The sequence below is a fragment of the Columba livia genome, chromosome 36 (assembly GCF_036013475.1).
Source record: "Columba livia isolate bColLiv1 breed racing homer chromosome 36, bColLiv1.pat.W.v2, whole genome shotgun sequence".
Lineage (NCBI taxonomy): Eukaryota > Metazoa > Chordata > Aves > Columbiformes > Columbidae > Columba > Columba livia.
The window spans coordinates 404,817-423,582 of record NC_088637.1 but is presented as its reverse complement, the minus strand read 5'-3'; the positions used below and the strand labels follow the sequence as shown (position 1 = coordinate 423,582).

The 18,766-nt window shown below is 55.8% G+C and overlaps 1 protein-coding gene across 2 annotated transcripts in view; it reads left to right on the top strand.

Annotated features, from left to right (window-relative positions):
- PRMT5 (protein arginine methyltransferase 5) overlaps positions 1-18,766 on the top strand; it is a 42,918-nt gene that overhangs the window by 2,400 nt on the left and 21,752 nt on the right. For both annotated transcript variants that reach the window (XM_065044359.1, XM_065044358.1), the window contains exons 2-8: positions 1,472-1,590; positions 2,859-2,944; positions 4,031-4,162; positions 5,343-5,452; positions 8,615-8,664; positions 10,374-10,537; positions 16,662-16,823. In XM_065044359.1, the coding sequence (XP_064900431.1) occupies positions 1,472-1,590; positions 2,859-2,944; positions 4,031-4,162; positions 5,343-5,452; positions 8,615-8,664; positions 10,374-10,537; positions 16,662-16,823 (823 nt within the window). The remainder of the gene's footprint in view (positions 1-1,471; positions 1,591-2,858; positions 2,945-4,030; positions 4,163-5,342; positions 5,453-8,614; positions 8,665-10,373; positions 10,538-16,661; positions 16,824-18,766) is intronic.

Here is an 18,766-nt window from a genome sequence, read left to right as displayed (position 1 = left end):
GTCCCCCTGTTCCACCCCCGGTACCGACGGGAGTTCCTGAGGGACCCAGGAGTGCCCCAGGGACCCAGGAGTGCCCCAAGGGACCCAAATAGGGGACCCAGGAGTTCGGGAGGGACCCAGGAGTGCCCCAGTGGATCCGAATAGGGGACCCAGGAGTTCGGGAGGGACCCAGGAGTGCCCCGAGGGACCCAAATAGGGGACCCAGGAGTGCCCCAATGGACCCAAATAGGGGACCCAGGAGTTCGGGAGGGACCCAGGAGTGCCCCAAGGGACCCAAATAGGGGACCCAGGAGTGCCCCAGGGACCCAGGAGTGCCCCAATGGACCCGAATAGGGGACCCAGGAGTTCGGGAGGGACCCAGGAGTGCCCCAAGGGACCCGAATAGGGGACCCAGGCGTCCGGGAGGGACCCAGGAGTGCCCCAATGGACCCAAATAGGGGACCCAGGAGTGCCCCAATGGACCCAAATAGGGGACCCAGGAGTTCGGGAGGGACCCAGGAGTGCCCCAGAGGGACCCAGGAGTGCCCCAAGGGACCCAAATAGGGGACCCAGGAGTGCCCCAAGGGACCCAGGAGTGCCCCAAGGGACCCAAATAGGGGACCCAGGAGTGCCCCAATGGACCCAAATAGGGGACCCAGGAGTTCGGGAGGGACCCAGGAGTGCCCCAAGAGGGACCCAGGAGTGCCCCAATGGACCCAAATAGGGGACCCAGGAGTTCGGGAGGGACCCAGGAGTGCCCCAATGGACCCAAATAGGGGACCCAGGAGTTCGGGAGGGACCCAGGAGTGCCCCAAGGGACCCAGGAGTGCCCCAGAGGGACCCAGGAGTGCCCCAAGGGACCCAAATAGGGGACCCAGGAGTTCGGGAGGGACCCAGGAGTGCCCCAATGGACCCGAATAGGGGACCCAGGCGTCCGGGAGGGCCCTTTTGGGGTGATTTGCGGTGGTTTTGGGGTGCAGGTTCGACTTCCTGTGCGTCCCCCTGTTCCACCCCCGGTACCGACGGGAGTTCCTGAGGGACCCAGGAGTGCCCCAGGGACCCAGGAGTGCCCCAATGGACCCAAATAGGGGACCCAGGAGTTCGGGAGGGACCCAGGAGTGCCCCAAGGGACCCAAATAGGGGACCCAGGAGTTCGGGAGGGACCCAGGAGTGCCCCGAGGGACCCAAATAGGGGACCCAGGAGTGCCCCAATGGACCCAAATAGGGGACCCAGGAGTTTGGGAGGGACCCAGGAGTGCCCCAAGGGACCCAAATAGGGGACCCAGGAGTTCGGGAGGGACCCAGGAGTGCCCCAAGGGACCCAAATAGGGGACCCAGGAGTTCGGGAGGGACCCAGGAGTGCCCCAATGGACCCAAATAGGGGACCCAGGAGTTCGGGAGGGACCCAGGAGTGCCCCAATGGACCCAAATAGGGGACCCAGGCGTCCGGGAGGGCCCTTTTGGGGTGATTTGCGGTGGTTTTGGGGTGCAGGTTCGACTTCCTGTGCGTCCCCCTGTTCCACCCCCGGTACCGACGGGAGTTCCTGAGGGACCCGGCCAAGAGGCGCCCGGGACCCCAAACGCGCTCGGACCTGCTGCTGTCGGGGAGAGGTGAGCGCGGGACCCACACGTTGACCCGTAGGGACCCATAGGGGGAGCCATAGGGACCCATAGGGACCATGGGGACCCATGGATTGACCCATAGGGACCCATAGAGTGACCCATAGGGACCCATGGATTGACCCATAGGGACCATAGAGACCCATAGATTGACCCATAGGGACCATGGGGACCCATGGATTGACCCATAGGGACCATAGAGACCCATGGATTGACCCATAGGGACCATAGAGACCCATGGATTGACCCATAGAGACCAATGGGAGCCATAGATTGATCCATAGGGACCCATAGAGTGACCCATAGGGACCAATGGGAGCCATGGATTGACCCATAGGGACCATAGAGACCCATAGATTGACCCATAGGGACCCATAGGGACCATGGATTGACCCATAGGGACCATGCATTGACCCATAGGGACCATAGAGACCCATAGATTGACCCATAGAGACCAATGGGACCATGGATTGACCCATAGGGACCCATAGAGTGACCCATAGGGACCCATGGAGTGACCCATAGGGACCCATAGGGTGAGCCATAGGGACCCATGGATTGACCCATAGAGACCATAGGGAGCCATAGATTGACCCATAGAGACCAATGGGACCCATAGATTGACCCATAGGGACCCATAGAGTGACCCATAGGGACCCATAGGGACCATGGATTGACCCATAGGGACCCATAGAGTGACCCATAGGGACCCATAGGGACCATGGATTGACCCATAGGGACCATGGGGACCATGGATTGACCCATAGGGACCCATAGAGTGACCCATAGGGACCATGGGGACCTATGGATTGACCCATAGGGACCAATGGGACCCATAGATTGACCCATAGGGACCCATAGGGACCATGGGGACCCATGGATTGACCCATAGGGACCATAGAGACCATAGAGACCATAGAGACCATAGAGACCCATAGAGACCCATAGAGACCATAGAGACCATAGAGACCATAGAGACCATAGAGACCCATAGAGACCCATAGAGACGATAGAGACCCATAGAGACCCATAGAGACCCATAGAGACCCATAGAGACCATAGAGACCCATAGAGACCATAGAGACCCATAGAGACCCATAGAGACCCATAGAGACCATAGAGACCATAGAGACCATAGAGACCCATAGAGACCATAGAGACCACAGAGACCATAGAGACCCATAGAGACCCATAGAGACCATAGAGCCCCCCATGACCTTGACCTCCCCGTGACCCCTGCCCTTGACCTTTGCCCCCAGACTGGAACACCCTGATTGTGGGGAAGATCTCGGGCTGGATCCGGCCCGACCGCCCCCTCCAGGCCGGGAGGAGCAACGCTGAGGCCGTGAGTGGGGGGGGGCACCCCCAAAACCCCCTGGAATCACCCCAAAAATCCATCCCATCCGCACGAAAATCCCTCGGATTCACCCCAAAAGTCTCCCCTAAATACCCCCCCGGCCGCGCCCCGAAACGGCCCCGAATCGCCCCAAAAATGGGGCCCGAAATCAGCCGGTTTGCGCCATTGAGCCCATTGAGCCCATTGTCCCCATTGACCCCATTGATCCCATTGACCCCATTGACCCCATTGACCCCATTGACCCCATTGACCCATTGACCCCATTGATCCCATTGATCCCATTGACCCCATTGACCCCATTGACCCCCATTGACCCCATTGACCCCATTGACCCATTGACCCCATTGACCCCATTGACCCCATTGACCCATTGACCCATTGACCCCATTGACCCCATTGATCCCATTGACCCCATTGACCCCATTGACCCCATTGACCCCCATTGATCCCATTGACCCATTGACCCCATTGACCCCATTGACCCCATTGACCCCATTGACCCCATTGTCCCCATTGACCCATTGACCCCCATTGACCCCATTGACCCCATTGATCCCATTGACCCATTGACCCCATTGACCCCCATTGACCCATTGACCCATTGACCCATTGACCCCATTGACCACATTGACCCATTGACCCCATTGACCCATTGACCCCCATTGACCCCATTGTCTCCATTGTCCCCATTGACCCCATTGACCCCATTGTCCCCATTGACCCCATCGCCCCCATTGACCCCATTGACCCCATCGCCCCCATTGACCCCATTGTCCCCATTGACCCCATTGTCCCCATTGACCCCATTGACCCCACTGACCCCATCGCCCCCATTGACCCCATTGACTCCCATTGTCCCCATTGACCCCCATTGACCCCATTGACCCCATTGCCCCCATTGACCCCATTGCCCCCATTGACCCCATTGTCCCCATTGACCCCATTGACCCCATTGTCCCCATTGACCCCATTGACCCCCATTGTCCCCATTGCCCCCATTGACCCCATTGTCCCCATCGCCCCCATTGTCCCCATTGTCCCCATTGTCCCCATTGTCCCCATTGTCCCCTACAGGCCCTGCGGCAGGAACTGGATTTCGGGGGGTACCTGGGGGTCCCCGCCTTCCTGTTGCCCCTACGGGAGGGGGATGGGCCCAACCTGGCCCGGGGGCTCAGCGCCTTCCTGCTGGGCCAGCAGGGGGCGGCGGTGAGTTGGACTGGGCCATACTGGGCCATACTGGGCCATACTGGTCCATACTGGGCCATACTGGGCCATACTGGGCCATACTGGGCCATACTGGTTTGGGGGATGGGAGGGTTGGGTTGGGGGAGGGGGTCAGAATGGGTCCTAGAGACCATAGGAGCACCATACTGGTCCATACTGGTCCATACTGGTTCATACTGGGCCATACTGGGCCATACTGGGCCATACTGGGCCATACTGGTTTGGGGGAGGGGAGGGTTGGGTTGGGGGAGCGGGTCAGAATGGGTCCTAGAGACCATAGGAGCACCATACTGGTCCATACTGGTCCATACTGGGCCATACTGGGCCATACTGGTCTATACTGGTTCATACTGGTTCATACTGGTCCATACTGGTTTATACTGGTTTGGGACCCAGGAGTGCCCGGGAGGTGGGGGTTGGGTTGTGGGGGGTCTCAATGGGTCCTAGAGGGGCTGGGAGCACCAGACTGGTTTATACTGGTTTATACTGGGTTATACTGGTTGTACTGGTTTATATGGGTTTATACTGGTTTATATGGGTTTATACTGGGTTATATGGGTTTATACTGGTTATACTGGTTTATATGGGTTTATACTGGTTTATATGGGTTTATACTGGATTATACTGGTTTATATGGGTTTATACTGGTTTATACTGGTTTATATGGGTTTATACTGGTTATACTGGTTTATATGGGTTTATACTGGATTATACTGGTTTATATGGGTTTATACTGGTTATACTGGTTTATATGGGTTTATACTGGTTTATATGGGTTTATACTGGTTTATATGGGTTTATACTGGTTATACTGGTTTATATGGGTTTATACTGGTTATACTGGTTTATATGGGTTTATACTGGGTTATACTGGTTTATATGGGTTTATACTGGTTATACTGGTTTATATGGGTTTATACTGGTTATACTGGTTTATATGGGTTTATACTGGTTTATATGGGTTTATACTGGTTATACTGGTTTATATGGGTTTATACTGGTTTATACTGGGGGATTATATTGGTTATATTGGGGGAGGTTATACTGGTCCATACTGGTCCATACTGGTTTATACTGGTCCATACTGGTTTATACTGGTCTATACTGGTTTGTACTGGTCTATACTGGTCTATACTGGTCCATACTGGTTTCTACTGGCCAGGTGTGGGTCCAGGTCCCCCTATTGGCCCCCGAGGACCAACGAGATGACGTCATCAGCAACGACCCAGCGCCCCCTATAGGGCCGGAGGCCGAGGAGAAGACCTGGCGCTGGTGGGTGCCATTGGGTGCCATTGGGTGCCATTGGGTGCCATTGGGTGCCATTGGGTGCCATTGGGTGCCATTGATGGCCATTGGTGGCCATTGGGGGCCATTGGGAGCCATTGGTGGCCATTGGGAGCCATTGGGTGCCATTGGGTGCCATTGGGTGCCATTGATGGCCATTGGTGGCCATTGGGGGCCATTGGGAGCCATTGGTGGCCATTGGGAGCCATTGGTGGCCATTGGGAGCCATTGGGGGCCATTGGGTGCCATTGGGTGCCATTGGGAGCCATTGGGAGCCATTGGGTGCCATTGGGTGCCATTGGGAGCCATTGGGTGCCATTGGGAGCCATTGGGAGCCATTGGGTGCCATTGGGGGCCATTGGGGCCATTGGGTGCCATTGGGAGCCATTGGGGGCCATTGGGAGCCATTGGGGGCCATTGGGTGCCATTGGGTGCCATTGGGAGCCATTGGGGGCCATTGGGAGCCATTGGGGGCCATTGGGTGCCATTGATGGCCATTGGGTGCCATTGGGTGCCATTGGGAGCCATTGATGGCCATTGGGAGCCATTGGGTGCCATTGGGAGCCATTGATGGCCATTGGGTGCCATTGGGAGCCATTGGGTGCCATTGGGAGCCATTGGTGGCCATTGGTGGCCATTGGGTGCCATTGGGAGCCATTGGTGGCCATTGGGAGCCATTGATGGCCATTGGGTGCCATTGGGTGCCATTGGTGGCCATTGGGAGCCATTGGGAGCCATTGGGAGCCATTGGTGGCCATTGGGTGCCATTGGGTGCCATTTGGGCCATTGGGAGCCATTGGCGGCCATTGGGAGCCATTGGGAGCCATTGGGTGCCATTGGGAGCCATTGGGGGCCATTGATGGCCATTGGGAGCCATTGGGAGCCATTGGGAGCCATTGGTGGCCATTGGGTGCCATTGGGTGCCATTGGTGGCCATTGATGGCCATTGGGTGCCATTTGGGCCATTGGGAGCCATTGGGTGCCATTGGGAGCCATTGGGGGCCATTGGGAGCCATTGGGTGCCATTGGTGGCCATTGATGGCCATTGGGTGCCATTTGGGCCATTGGGAGCCATTGGGGGCCATTGGTGGCCATTGGGTGCCCTTGGTGGCCATTGGGTGCCATTGGTGGCCATTGGGAGCCATTGGGAGCCATTGGGTGCCATTGGGTGCCATTGATGGCCATTGGGTGCCCTTGGTGGCCATTTGGAGCCATTGGGGGCCATTGGTGGCCATTGGGTGCCCTTGGTGGCCATTGGGTGCCCTTGGTGGCCATTGGGAGCCATTGGGAGCCATTGGGAGCCATTGATGTCCATTGATGGCCATTGGGAGCCATTGGGTGCTATTGATGGCCATTGGTGGCCATTGATGGCCATTGGGAGCCATTGGGTGCCATTGGGAGCCATTGGGAGCCATTGGTGGCCATTGGGTGCCCTTGGTGGCCATTGGGAACCATTGGGTGCCATTGGGTGCCCTTGGTGGCCATTGGGAGCCATTGGTGGCCATTGGGTGCCATTGGGAGCCATTGGGTGCCATTGGGAGCCATTGGGTGCCATTGGTGGCCATTGGGTGCCATTGGTGGCCATTGGTGGCCATTGGGAGCCATTGGTGGCCATTGGGAGCCATTGGGTGCCATTGGTGGCCATTGGGAGCCATTGATGTCCATTGATGTCCGTTGGTGGCCATTGGGAGCCATTGGTGGCCATTGGGAGCCATTGGGTGCCATTGGTGGCCATTGAAGGCCATTGGGTGCCCTTGGTGGCCATTGGGTGCCCTTGGTGGCCATTGGGTGCCCTTGGTGGCCATTGGTGGCCATTGGGTGCCCTTGGTGGCCATTGGGAGCCATTGGGTGCCATTGGATGCCCTTGATGGCCATTGGTGGCCATTGGGTGCCATTGGGAGCCATTGGGAGCCATTGGGTGCCATTGGTGGCCATTGGGTGCCATTGGGAGCCATTGGGTGCCATTGGGTGCCATTGGGAGCCATTGGGTGCCATTGGGTGCCATTGGGAGCCATTGGGTGCCATTGGGAGCCATTGGGTGCCATTGGGGGCCATTGGGAGCCATTGGGGGCCATTGGGGCCATTGGGAGCCATTGGGGTCCATTGGGAGCCATTGGGGGCCATTGGGGCCATTGGGGGCCATTGGGGCCATTGGGAGCCATTGGTGGCCATTGGGTGCCATTGGGGGCCATTGGGGCCATTGGGAGCCATTGGGGCCATTGGGAGCCATTGGGGCCATTGGGTGCCATTGGGGTCCATTGGGAGCCATTGGGAGCCATTGGGTGCCATTGGTGGCCATTGGTGGCCATTGGGTGCCATTGGGAGCCATTGGGTGCCATTGGGAGCCATTGGGAGCCATTGATGGCCATTGATGGCCATTGGGAGCCATTGGGGGCCATTGGGTGCCATTGGGAGCCATTGGGGCCATTGGGTGCCATTGGGAGCCATTGGGTGCCATTGGTGGCCATTGGTGGCCATTGGGAGCCATTGATGGCCATTGGTGGCCATTGGGAGCCATTGGGTGCCATTGGGTGCCATTGGGAGCCATTGATGGCCATTGGGAGCCATTGGGTGCCATTGGGTGCCATTGGTGGCCATTGATGGCCATTGATGGCCATTGGGAGCCATTGGGAGCCATTGGGTGCCATTGGTGGCCATTGATGGCCATTGGGTGCCCTTGGTGGCCATTGATGGCCATTGGTGGCCATTGGGAGCCATTGGTGGCCATTGGGTGCCATTGGGTGCCATTGGGTGCCATTGATGGCCATTGATGTCCATTGGGAGCCATTGGTGGCCATTGGGTGCCATTGGTGGCCATTGATGGCCATTGGGGGCCATTGGGAGCCATTGGGAGCCATTGATGGCCATTGATGGCCATTGGGTGCCATTGGGAGCCATTGATGGCCATTGGGTGCCATTGGGGGCCATTGGGTGCCATTGATGGCCATTGGGAGCCATTGATGGCCATTGGGTGCCATTGATGGCCATTGGTGGCCATTGGGTGCCATTGGTGGCCATTGGCTGCCATTGATGGCCATTGGGGGCCATTGGGTGCCCTTGGTGGCCACTATGGGGGCTATGGGGCCACCTGGGGGTGCCATTGGGTGCCCCCCGTGGCCTTTGGGGTGAAACGAGCTGCTTTTGGGGCAGGTGGAACGATTTCCGGACCCTCTGCGACTACAACAAGCGCCTGGGGGTCGGTGAGTGGAGCCTGGGGACCTATGGGAGCCATAGGGACCTATAGGGACCTATAGGGAGCCATAGGGAGCCATAGGGACCTATAGGAGCCATAGGGACCTATAGAGAGCTATAGGAGCCATAGGGACCTATAGGAGCCATAGGGACCCATAGGAGCCATAGGGACCCATAGGGACCTATAGGGACCTGTAGGAGCCATAGGGACCTATAGGAGCCATAGGGACCCATAGGATCCATAAGGACCCATACAGACCCATAGGGACCCATAGGAGCCATAGGGACCTATAGAGAGCTATAGGAGCCTTAGGGAGCCATAGGGACCCATAGGAACCTATAGGAGTTATAGGGATCCATAGGGACCCATAGGAGCCATAGGGACCCATAGGAGCCATAGGGACCTATAGGAGCCATAGGGACCCATAGAGACCTATAGGAGCCATAGTGACCTATAGGAGCCTTAGGGAGCCATAGGGACCCATACAGACCCATAGGAACCTATAGGAGCCATAGGCACCCATAGGAGCCATAGGGACCCATAGGAGCCATAGGGACCCATAGGAGCCATAGGGACCTATAGGAGCCATAGGGACCCATAGAGACCTATAGGAGCCATAGGGACCCATAGGGACCCATAGGAGCCATAGGGACCTATAGGAGCCTTAGGGACCCATAGGGACATATAGGAGCCATAGGGACCTATAGGACCCATAGGGACCTATAGGAGCCATAGGGAGCCATAGGGACCTATAGGGGCCTATAGGAGCCATAGGGACCTATAGGGGCCTATAGGAGCCATAGGGACCTATAGGAGCCATAGGGACCCATAGGAGCCATAGGGACCTATAGGGGCCTATAGGAGCCATAGGAACCAATAGGGGTCTATAGGAGCCATAGGGACCCATAGGAGCCATAGGGACCTATAGGGGCCTATAGGAGCCATAGGGACCCATAGGAGCCATAGGGACCTATAGGGACCCATAGGAGCCATAGGGACCTATAGGAGCCTATAGGAGCCATAGGGACCTATAGGGGCCTATAGGAGCCATAGGGACCTATAGGAGCCATAGGGACCCATAGGAGCCATAGGGACCTATAGGGACCCATAGGAGCCATAGGGACCTATAGGAGCCTATAGGAGCCATAGGGACCTATAGGAGCCATAGGGACCCATAGGGACCTATAGGGACCCATAGGAGCCTATAGGAGCCATAGGGACCTATAGGAGCCATAGGGACCCATAGGGACCTATAGGGACCCATAGGAGCCATAGGGACCCATAGGGACCTATAGGAGCCATAGGGACCCATAGGAGCCATAGAGACCTATAGGGGCCTATAGGAGCCATAGGGACCTATAGGAGCCATAGGGACCCATAGGGACCTATAGGGACCTATAGGAGCCATAGGGACCCATAGAAGCCATAGGGACCCATAGGGACCTATAGGAGCCATAGGGACCCATAGAGACCCATAGAGACCTATAGGGACCTATAGGAGCCATAGGCACCCATAGAGACCATAGAGACCCATAGAGACCCATAGAGACCATAGAGACCCATAGAGACCCATAGAGACCATAGAGTCCCAAGATACCATAGAGACTCTGGCTCCCATTACTCTCAATGGCCTCGGGGCGGTTCCCGCGGGGTGGGCGTGGCTTAAACCCCCCCCCCCCCCGGTGGGCGTGTCCCCGGGCTCTCGTCCAATCGCAGCGCTGGAGGTGGGTCCTGATTTGCCGTCGGGCGCCGCCATCGACCGCTGGTTGGGCGAACCCCTGCGGGCGGCCATCTTGCCCACCAGCCTGTTCCTGACCAATAAGAAGGGGTTTCCGGTGTTGTCCCGCCCCCACCAGAGGCTGCTGGGAAGGCTGCTGAAGGTTGGGAGGACTCGGGGGGGCGGGGCCAGGGGGGCGGGGGGCGGGGCCAGGGGGCGGAGATGGGTTAATTAGGGGTTAATTGGGTTTATTATGGGGTAATTAGGGGTTAATTAGGGGTTATGGGGGTAATTAGGGGTTAATTGGGGTTATTATGGGGTTAATTAGGGGTTAATTAGGGGTTAATTAGGGGTTATGGGGTTAATTAGGGGTTAATTGGGGTTATTATGGGGTAATTAGGGGCTAATTAGGGGTTATGGGGTTAATTAGGGGTTAAATGGGGTTATTATGGGGTAATTAGGGGTTAATTGGGGGTTAATTGGGGTTATTATGGGGTAATTAGGGGTTAATTAGGGGTTATGGGGGTAATTGGGGTTAATTAGGGTAATTATGGGGTTAATTGGGGTTATTATGGGGTAATTAGGGGTTAATTGGGGTTATTATGGGGTAATTAGGGGTTAATTAGGGGTTATGGGGGTAATTAGGGGTTAATTAGGGTAATTATGGGGTTAATTGGGGTTATTATGGGGTAATTAGGGGTTAATTGGGGTTATTATGGGGTAATTAGGGGTTAATTAGGGGTTATGGGGTTAATTGGGGGTTAATTAGGGTTATTATGGGGTTAATTGGGGGTTATTATGGGGTAATTAGGGGTTAGTTAGGGTTATTATGGGTAATTAGGGGTTAATTAGGGGTTAATTTGGGTTATTATGGGGTAATTAGGGGTTAATTAGGGGTTATGGGGTTAATTGGGGGTTAATTGGGGTTATTATGGCGTTAATTAGGGGTTAAATGGGGTTATTATGGGGTAATTAGGGGTTAATAAGGGGTTAATTGGGGTTATTATGGGTTAATTAGGGGTTATTATGGGGTTAATTAGGGGTTAATTGGGGTTATTATGGGGTAATTAGGGGTTAATTAGGGGTTATGGGGTTAATTGGGGGTTAATTAGGGGTTATTATGGGGTAATTAGGGGTTAATTAGGGGTTATGGGGTTAATTAGGGGTTAATTAGGGTGATTATGGGGTAATTAGGGGTTAATTGGGGTTATTATGGGGTTAATTAGGGGTTAATTGGGGTAATTAGGGGTTAATTGGGGTTATTATGGGGTAATTAGGGGTTAATTAGGGGTTATTATGGGGTTAATTAAGGGTTAATTGGGGTTATTATGGGGTAATTAGGGGTTATGGGGTTAATTAGGGGTTATGGGGTTAATTAGGGGTTAATTAGGGGTTATTATGGGGTAATTAGGGGTTAATTAGGGGTTATGGGGTTAATTAGGGGTTAATTGGGGTTATTATGGGGTAATTAGGGGTTAATTAGGGGTTATGGGGTTAATTAGGGGTTAATTGGGGTTATTATGGGGTAATTAGGGGTAATTAGGGATTATGGGGTTAATTAGGGGTTATTATGGGGTTAATTAGGGGTTAATTGGGGTTATTATGGGGTAATTAGGGGTTAATTAGGGGTTATGGGGTTAATTAGGGGTTAATTAGGGTTATTATGGGGTAATTAGGGGATAATTAGGGGTTATGGGGTTAATTGGGGGTTAATTAGGGGTTAATTGGGGTTATTATGGGGTAATTAAGGGTTAATTAGGGGTTATGGGGTTAATTAGGGGTTAATTGGGGGTTATTATGGGGATAATTAAGGGGTTAATTAGAGGGTTAATTAAGGGGTTCTTATGGGGTTAATTGGGGGTATTATTGGGTTAATTAGGGTGTTAATTAGGGGTCTATTATGTCCTTAATTAGGGGTTAATTAAGGTGTTAACTAGAGCGTTAATGAGAGGTTATTAAGGGGTTAATTAGGGGTTATTAAGGGGTTAATTGGGCTAATTAGGGCCTAATTGGGTTATTATTTGGTTGACTGGGGGTTTAATTGCTGTTAATTGGGGGTTAATTGCTGTTAATTAAGGGTTAATTGGGCGCTATTGGCGTTAATTGCTGCTTAAATACGCGGTTAATTGGGGTGTTAATTAGGGGGTTAATTAGGGGTTAATTGGGCTGTTAATCGGACATAATTTGTGGCGTTAATTAGTGGTTAATTCCACTTAATTAGGAGTTAATCTGGCTGTTAATTGTGCTGCGATTATGGGGCCTAATTAGACCTAATTAACCCTTAATTTCACCTCATTAAACCTCATTAACGATGGGGGGGGGGGGGCAATTAGGCCACAATCCCTAATTCCCCTAATTAGGGGCCGTTAATTAGCCTTAATTACCCCTAATTACCCCCATAGGGCGCCCCCTATAGGTCTGGAGGCCTAACGCGGCCTGTAGGCCTCAGGGTTCAATTGAAGCCTATGGGGGTGATTTTTGGGCCTAAATCGCTCATTTTTGGGTCAATTTTGCCCATTTTTGCGTCATTTTGGCTCATTTTGGGGTCCCCAAGCCCCCCCGTGTCCCCCATTAACCCCTTGGGGGTCCCCCCCACCCTATAGAACGCCCCCTATAGCTCTGGAGGCCTAACGCGGCCTATAGGCCTCGTGGCTCCATTCAACCCTATGGGAGTGATTTCTAGGCCTAATTTGGGCCTAAATGGTTCAATTTTGGGTCAATTTTCCCCATTTTTGGGTCATTTTGGTCCATTTTTGCGTCATTTTGGCTCATTTTGGGGTCCCCAAGCCCCCCCGCGTCCCCCATTAACCCCTTGCGGGTCCCCCCCACCCTATAGAACGCCCCCTATAGCTCTGGAGGCCTAACGCGGCCTATAGGCCTCGCGCTCCCATTCAACCCTATGGGAGCGACTTCTAGGCCTAACTAGGCCATTTTTGGGCCTAAATCGCTCAATTTTGGGTCAATTTTGCCCGTTTTTGGGTCATTTTGCCTCATTTTGGGGTCCCCAAGCCCCCCCGCGTCCCCCATTAACCCCTTTGGGGTCCCCCCCACCCTATAGAACGCCCCCTATAGCTCTGGAGGCCTAACGCGGCCTATAGGCCTCGCGCTTCCATTCAACCCTATGGGAGTGACTTCTAGGCCTAATTTGGGCCTAAATCGCTCATTTTTGGGTCAATTTTGCTCATTTTTGGGTCATTTTGGCTCATTTTGGGGTCCCCAAGCCCCCCCGCGTCCCCCATTAACCCCTTGCGGGTCCCCCCCACCCTATAGAACGCCCCCTATAGCTCTGGAGGCCTAACGCGGCCTATAGGCCTCGCGCTTCCATTCAACCCTATGGGAGTGACTTCTAGGCCTAATTTGGGCCTAAAATGGTCAATTTTGGGTCAATTTTGCTCATTTTTGGGTCATTTTGGGGGTTTTTAGGGTCCCCAAGCCCCCCCGTGTCCCCCATTAACCCCTTGGGGGTCCCCCCCACCCTATAGAACGCCCCCTATAGCTCTGGAGGCCTAACGCGGCCTATAGGCCTCGTGGCTCCATTCAACCCTATGGGAGCGACTTCTAGGCCTAACTAGGCCATTTTTGGGCCTAAAATGGTCAATTTTGGGTCAATTTTGCCCATTTTTGGGTCATTTTTGGGGTTTTTAGGGTCCCCAAGCCCCCCCGCGTCCCCCATTAACCCCTTGGGCGTCCCCCCCACCCTATAGAACGCCCCCTATAGCTCTGGAGGCCTAACGCGGCCTATAGGCCTCGCGCTTCCATTCAACCCTATGGGAGTGATTTCTAGGCCTAATTTGGGCCTAAATCGCTCATTTTTGGGTCAATTTTGCTCATTTTTGGGTCATTTTGGGGGTTTTTAGGGTCCCCAAGCCCCCCCGCGTCCCCCATTAACCCCTTGGGGGTCCCCCCCACCCTATAGAACGCCCCCTATAGCTCTGGAGGCCTAACGCGGCCTATAGGCCTCGCGCTCCCATTCAACCCTATGGGAGTGATTTCTAGGCCTAATTTGGGCCTAAATCGCTCATTTTTGGGTCAATTTTGCCCATTTTTGGGTCATTTTGCCTCATTTTGGGGTCCCCAAGCCCCCCCGCGTCCCCCATTAACCCCTTGGGGGTCCCCCCCACCCTATAGAACGCCCCCTATAGCTCTGGAGGCCTAACGCGGCCTATAGGCCTCGTGGCTCCATTCAACCCTATGGGAGTGATTTCTAGGCCTAATTTGGGCCTAAAATGGTCAATTTTGGGTCAATTTTGCTCATTTTTGGGTCATTTTGGGGGTTTTTAGGGTCCCAAAGACCCCCCGCGTCCCCCATTAACCCCTTGGGGGTCCCCCCCACCCTATAGAACGCCCCCTATAGCTCTGGAGGCCTAACGCGGCCTATAGGCCTCGCGCTTCCATTCAACCCTATGGGAGCGACTTCTAGGCCTAATTTGGGCCTAAAATGGTCAATTTTGGGTCAATTTTGCCCATTTTTGGGTCATTTTGCCTCATTTTGGGGTCCCCAAGCCCCCCCGCGTCCCCCATTAACCCCTTGGGCGTCCCCCCCACCCTATAGAACACCCCCTATAGCTCTGGAGGCCTAACGCGGCCTATAGGCCTCGCGCTCCCATTCAACCCTATGGGAGCGACTTCTAGGCCTAACTAGGCCATTTTTGGGCCTAAATCGCTCATTTTTGGGTCATTTTGGGTCATTTTGGGGTCATTTTAGGGGTTTTTGGGGTCCCCAAGCCCCCCCGTGTCCCCCATTAACCCCTTGGGGGCCCCCCCCACCCTATAGAACACCCCCTATAGCTCTGGAGGCCTAACGCGGCCTATAGGCCTCGTGGCTCCATTCAACCCTATGGGAGTGATTTCTAGGCCTAATTTGGGCCTAAATTAGTCAATTTTGGGTCAATTTTGCTCATTTTTGGGTCATTTTGGTCCATTTTTGGGTCATTTTGGGGTCTCCAAGCCCCCCCGTGTCCCCCATTAACCCCTTGGGGGCCCCCCCCACCCTATAGAACACCCCCTATAGCTCTGGAGGCCTAACGCGGCCTATAGGCCTCGCGCTTCCATTCAACCCTATGGGAGCGACTTCTAGGCCTAATTTGGGCCTAAAATGGTCAATTTTGGGTCAATTTTGCCCATTTTTGGGTCATTTTGCCTCATTTTGGGGTCCCCAAGCCCCCCCGTGTCCCCCATTAACCCCTTGGGGGTCCCCCCCACCCTATAGAACGCCCCCTATAGCTCTGGAGGCCTAACGCGGCCTATAGGCCTCGCGCTTCCATTCAACCCTATGGGAGTGATTCCTAGGCCTAATTTGGGCCTAAATCGCTCATTTTTGGGTCAATTTTGCCCATTTTTGGGTCATTTTGGCTCATTTTGGGGTCCCCAAGCCCCCCCGTGTCCCCCATTAACCCCTTTGGGGTCTCCCCCACCCTATAGAACGCCCCCTATAGCTCTGGAGGCCTAACGCGGCCTATAGGCCTCGCGCTTCCATTCAACCCTATGGGAGTGACTTCTAGGCCTAACTAGGCCATTTTTGGGCCTAAAATGTTCAATTTTGGGTCAATTTTGCCCATTTTTGGGTCATTTTGGCTCATTTTGGGGTCTCCAAGCCCCCCCGTGTCCCCCATTAACCCCTTGGGGGTCCCCCCCACCCTATAGAACGCCCCCTATAGCTCTGGAGGCCTAACGCGGCCTATAGGCCTCGCGCTCCCATTCAACCCTATGGGAGTGACTTCTAGGCCTAATTTGGGCCTAAAATGGTCAATTTTGGGTCAATTTTGCTCATTTTTGGGTCATTTTGGGGGTTTTTAGGGTCCCCAAGCCCCCCCGTGTCCCCCATTAACCCCTTGGGCGTCCCCCCCACCCTATAGAACACCCCCTATAGCTCTGGAGGCCTAACGCGGCCTATAGGCCTCGCGCTCCCATTCAACCCTATGGGAGTGATTTCTAGGCCTAATTTGGGCCTAAATCGCTCATTTTTGGGTCAATTTTGCTCATTTTTGGCTCATTTTGGGGGTTTTTAGGGTCCCCAAGCCCCCCCGCGTCCCCCATTAACCCCTTGGGGGTCCCCCCCACCCTATAGAACGCCCCCTATAGCTCTGGAGGCCTAACGCGGCCTATAGGCCTCGCGCTCCCATTCAACCCTATGGGAGCGACTTCTAGGCCTAACTAGGCCATTTTTGGGCCGAAATGGCTCGATTTGGGGTCATTTTGGGCCATTTTGGGGTCATTTTAGGGGTTTTCGGGGGGGTTTCGGGGGGTTTTTGGGGTCCCCGAACCCCCCCGTGACCCCCATCTCGCAGTTGGAGGTGCAGGTGGTGCTGACGGGCGCCCCGCGGCATGCTGGGAAGCCGCTCGGGGCCTACCTGCAGTACCTGGAGCACGTGGGGCAGCAGCGCCCCCCCCCCTCGGCCTACGAGCTGTTCGCCCGCGGCTACGAGGACTATCTGCAGAGCCCCCTGCAGGTCCCCCCGGACGCCGGGGTCCCTTGGGGCATTCCTGGGTCCCTCCCGAACTCCTGGGTCCCTTGGGGCACTCCTGGGTCCCTCCCGAACTCCTGGGTCCCTTGGGGCACTCCTGGGTCCCTCCCGAACTCCTGGGTCCCTTGGGGCACTCCTGGGTCCCCTATTTGGGTCCATTGGGGAACTCCTGGGTCCCTCCCGAACTCCTGGGTCCCTTGGGGCACTCCTGGGTCCCCTATTTGGGTCCATTGGGGAACTCCTAGGTCCCTCCCGAACTCCTGGGTCCCTTGGGGCACTCCTGGGTCCCCTATTTGGGTCCCTTGGGGCACTCCTGGGTCCCTCCCGAACGCCTGGGTCCCCTATTTGGGTCCCTTGGGGCACTCCTGGGTCCCTCCTGAACGCCTGGGTCCCCTATTTGGGTCCATTGGGGCACTCCTGGGTCCCTCCCGAACTCCTGGGTCCCTTGGGGCACTCCTGGGTCCCTCCCGAACTCCTGGGTCCCCTATTTGGGTCCATTGGGGCAACTCCTGGGTCCCTCCCGAACTCCTGGGTCCCCTATTTGGGTCCATTGGGGCACTCCTGGGTCCCTCCCGAACTCCTGGGTCCCCTATTTGGGTCCCTTGGGGCACTCCTGGGTCCCTCCCGAACTCCTGGGTCCCCTATTTGGGTCCATTGGGGCACTCCTGGGTCCCTCCCGAACTCCTGGGTCCCCTATTTGGGTTCATTGGGGCACTCCTGGGTCCCTCCCGAACTCCTGGGTCCCCTATTTGGGTCCCTTGGGGCACTCCTGGGTCCCTCCCGAACTCCTGGGTCCCCTATTTGGGTCCATTGGGGCACTCCTGGGTCCCTCCCGAACTCCTGGGTCCCCTATTTGGGTCCCTTGGGGCACTCCTGGGTCCCTCCCGAGCTCCTGGGTCCCTTGGGGCACTCCTGGGTCCCTCCCGAACTCCTGGGTCCCCTATTCGGATCCATTGGGGCACTCCTGGGTCCCCTATTTGGGTCCCTTGGGGCACTCCTGGGTCCCCTATTTGGGTCCCTGGGGCACTCCTGGGTCCCCCCCCGAACTCCTGGGTCCCTTGGGGCACTCCTGGGTCCCTCCCGAACTCCTGGGTCCCCTATTTGGGTCCCTGGGGCACTCCTGGGTCCCTTGGGGCACTCCTGGGTCCCTCCCGAACTCCTGGGTCCCCTATTTGGGTCCATTGGGGCACTCCCTGGGTCCCTCGGGGCACTCCTGGGTCCCTCCCGAACTCCTGCGTCCCTTGGGGCACTCCTGGGTCCCTTGGGGCACTCCTGGGTCCCTCCCAAACTCCTGGGTCCCCTATTTGGGTCCATTGGGGCACTCCTGGGTCCCTCCCAAAATCCTGGGTCCCCTATTTGGGTCCCTGGGGCACTCCTGGGTCCCTCCCGAACTCCTGGGTCCCCTATTTAGGTCCATTGGGGCACTCCTGGGTCCTTGGGGCACTCCTGGGTCCCTCCCGAACTCCTGAGTCCCTCCCGAACTCCTGGGTCCCGTATTCGGGTCCATTGGGGCACTCCTGGGTCCCTTGGGGCACTCCTGGGTCCCGTATTCGGGTCCATTGGGGCACTCCTGGGTCCCCTATTTGGGTCCATTGGGGCACTCCTGGGTCCCCTATTTGAGTCCCTTGGGGCACTCCTGGGTCCCTCCCGAACTCCTGGGTCCCCTATTTGGGTCCATTGGGGCACTCCTGGGTCCCTCCCGAACTCCTGGGTCCCCTATTTAGGTCCGTTGGGGCACTCCTGGGTCCCTCCCGAACTCCTGGGTCCCTCCCGAACTCCTGGGTCCCCTATTTGGGACCATTGGGGCACTCCTGGGTCCCTTATTTGGTTCCCTTGGGGCACTCCTGGGTCCCTCCCGAACTCCTGGGTCCCCTATTTGGGTCCCTTGGGGCGCTCCTGGGTCCCTCCCGAACTCCTGGGTCCCTTGG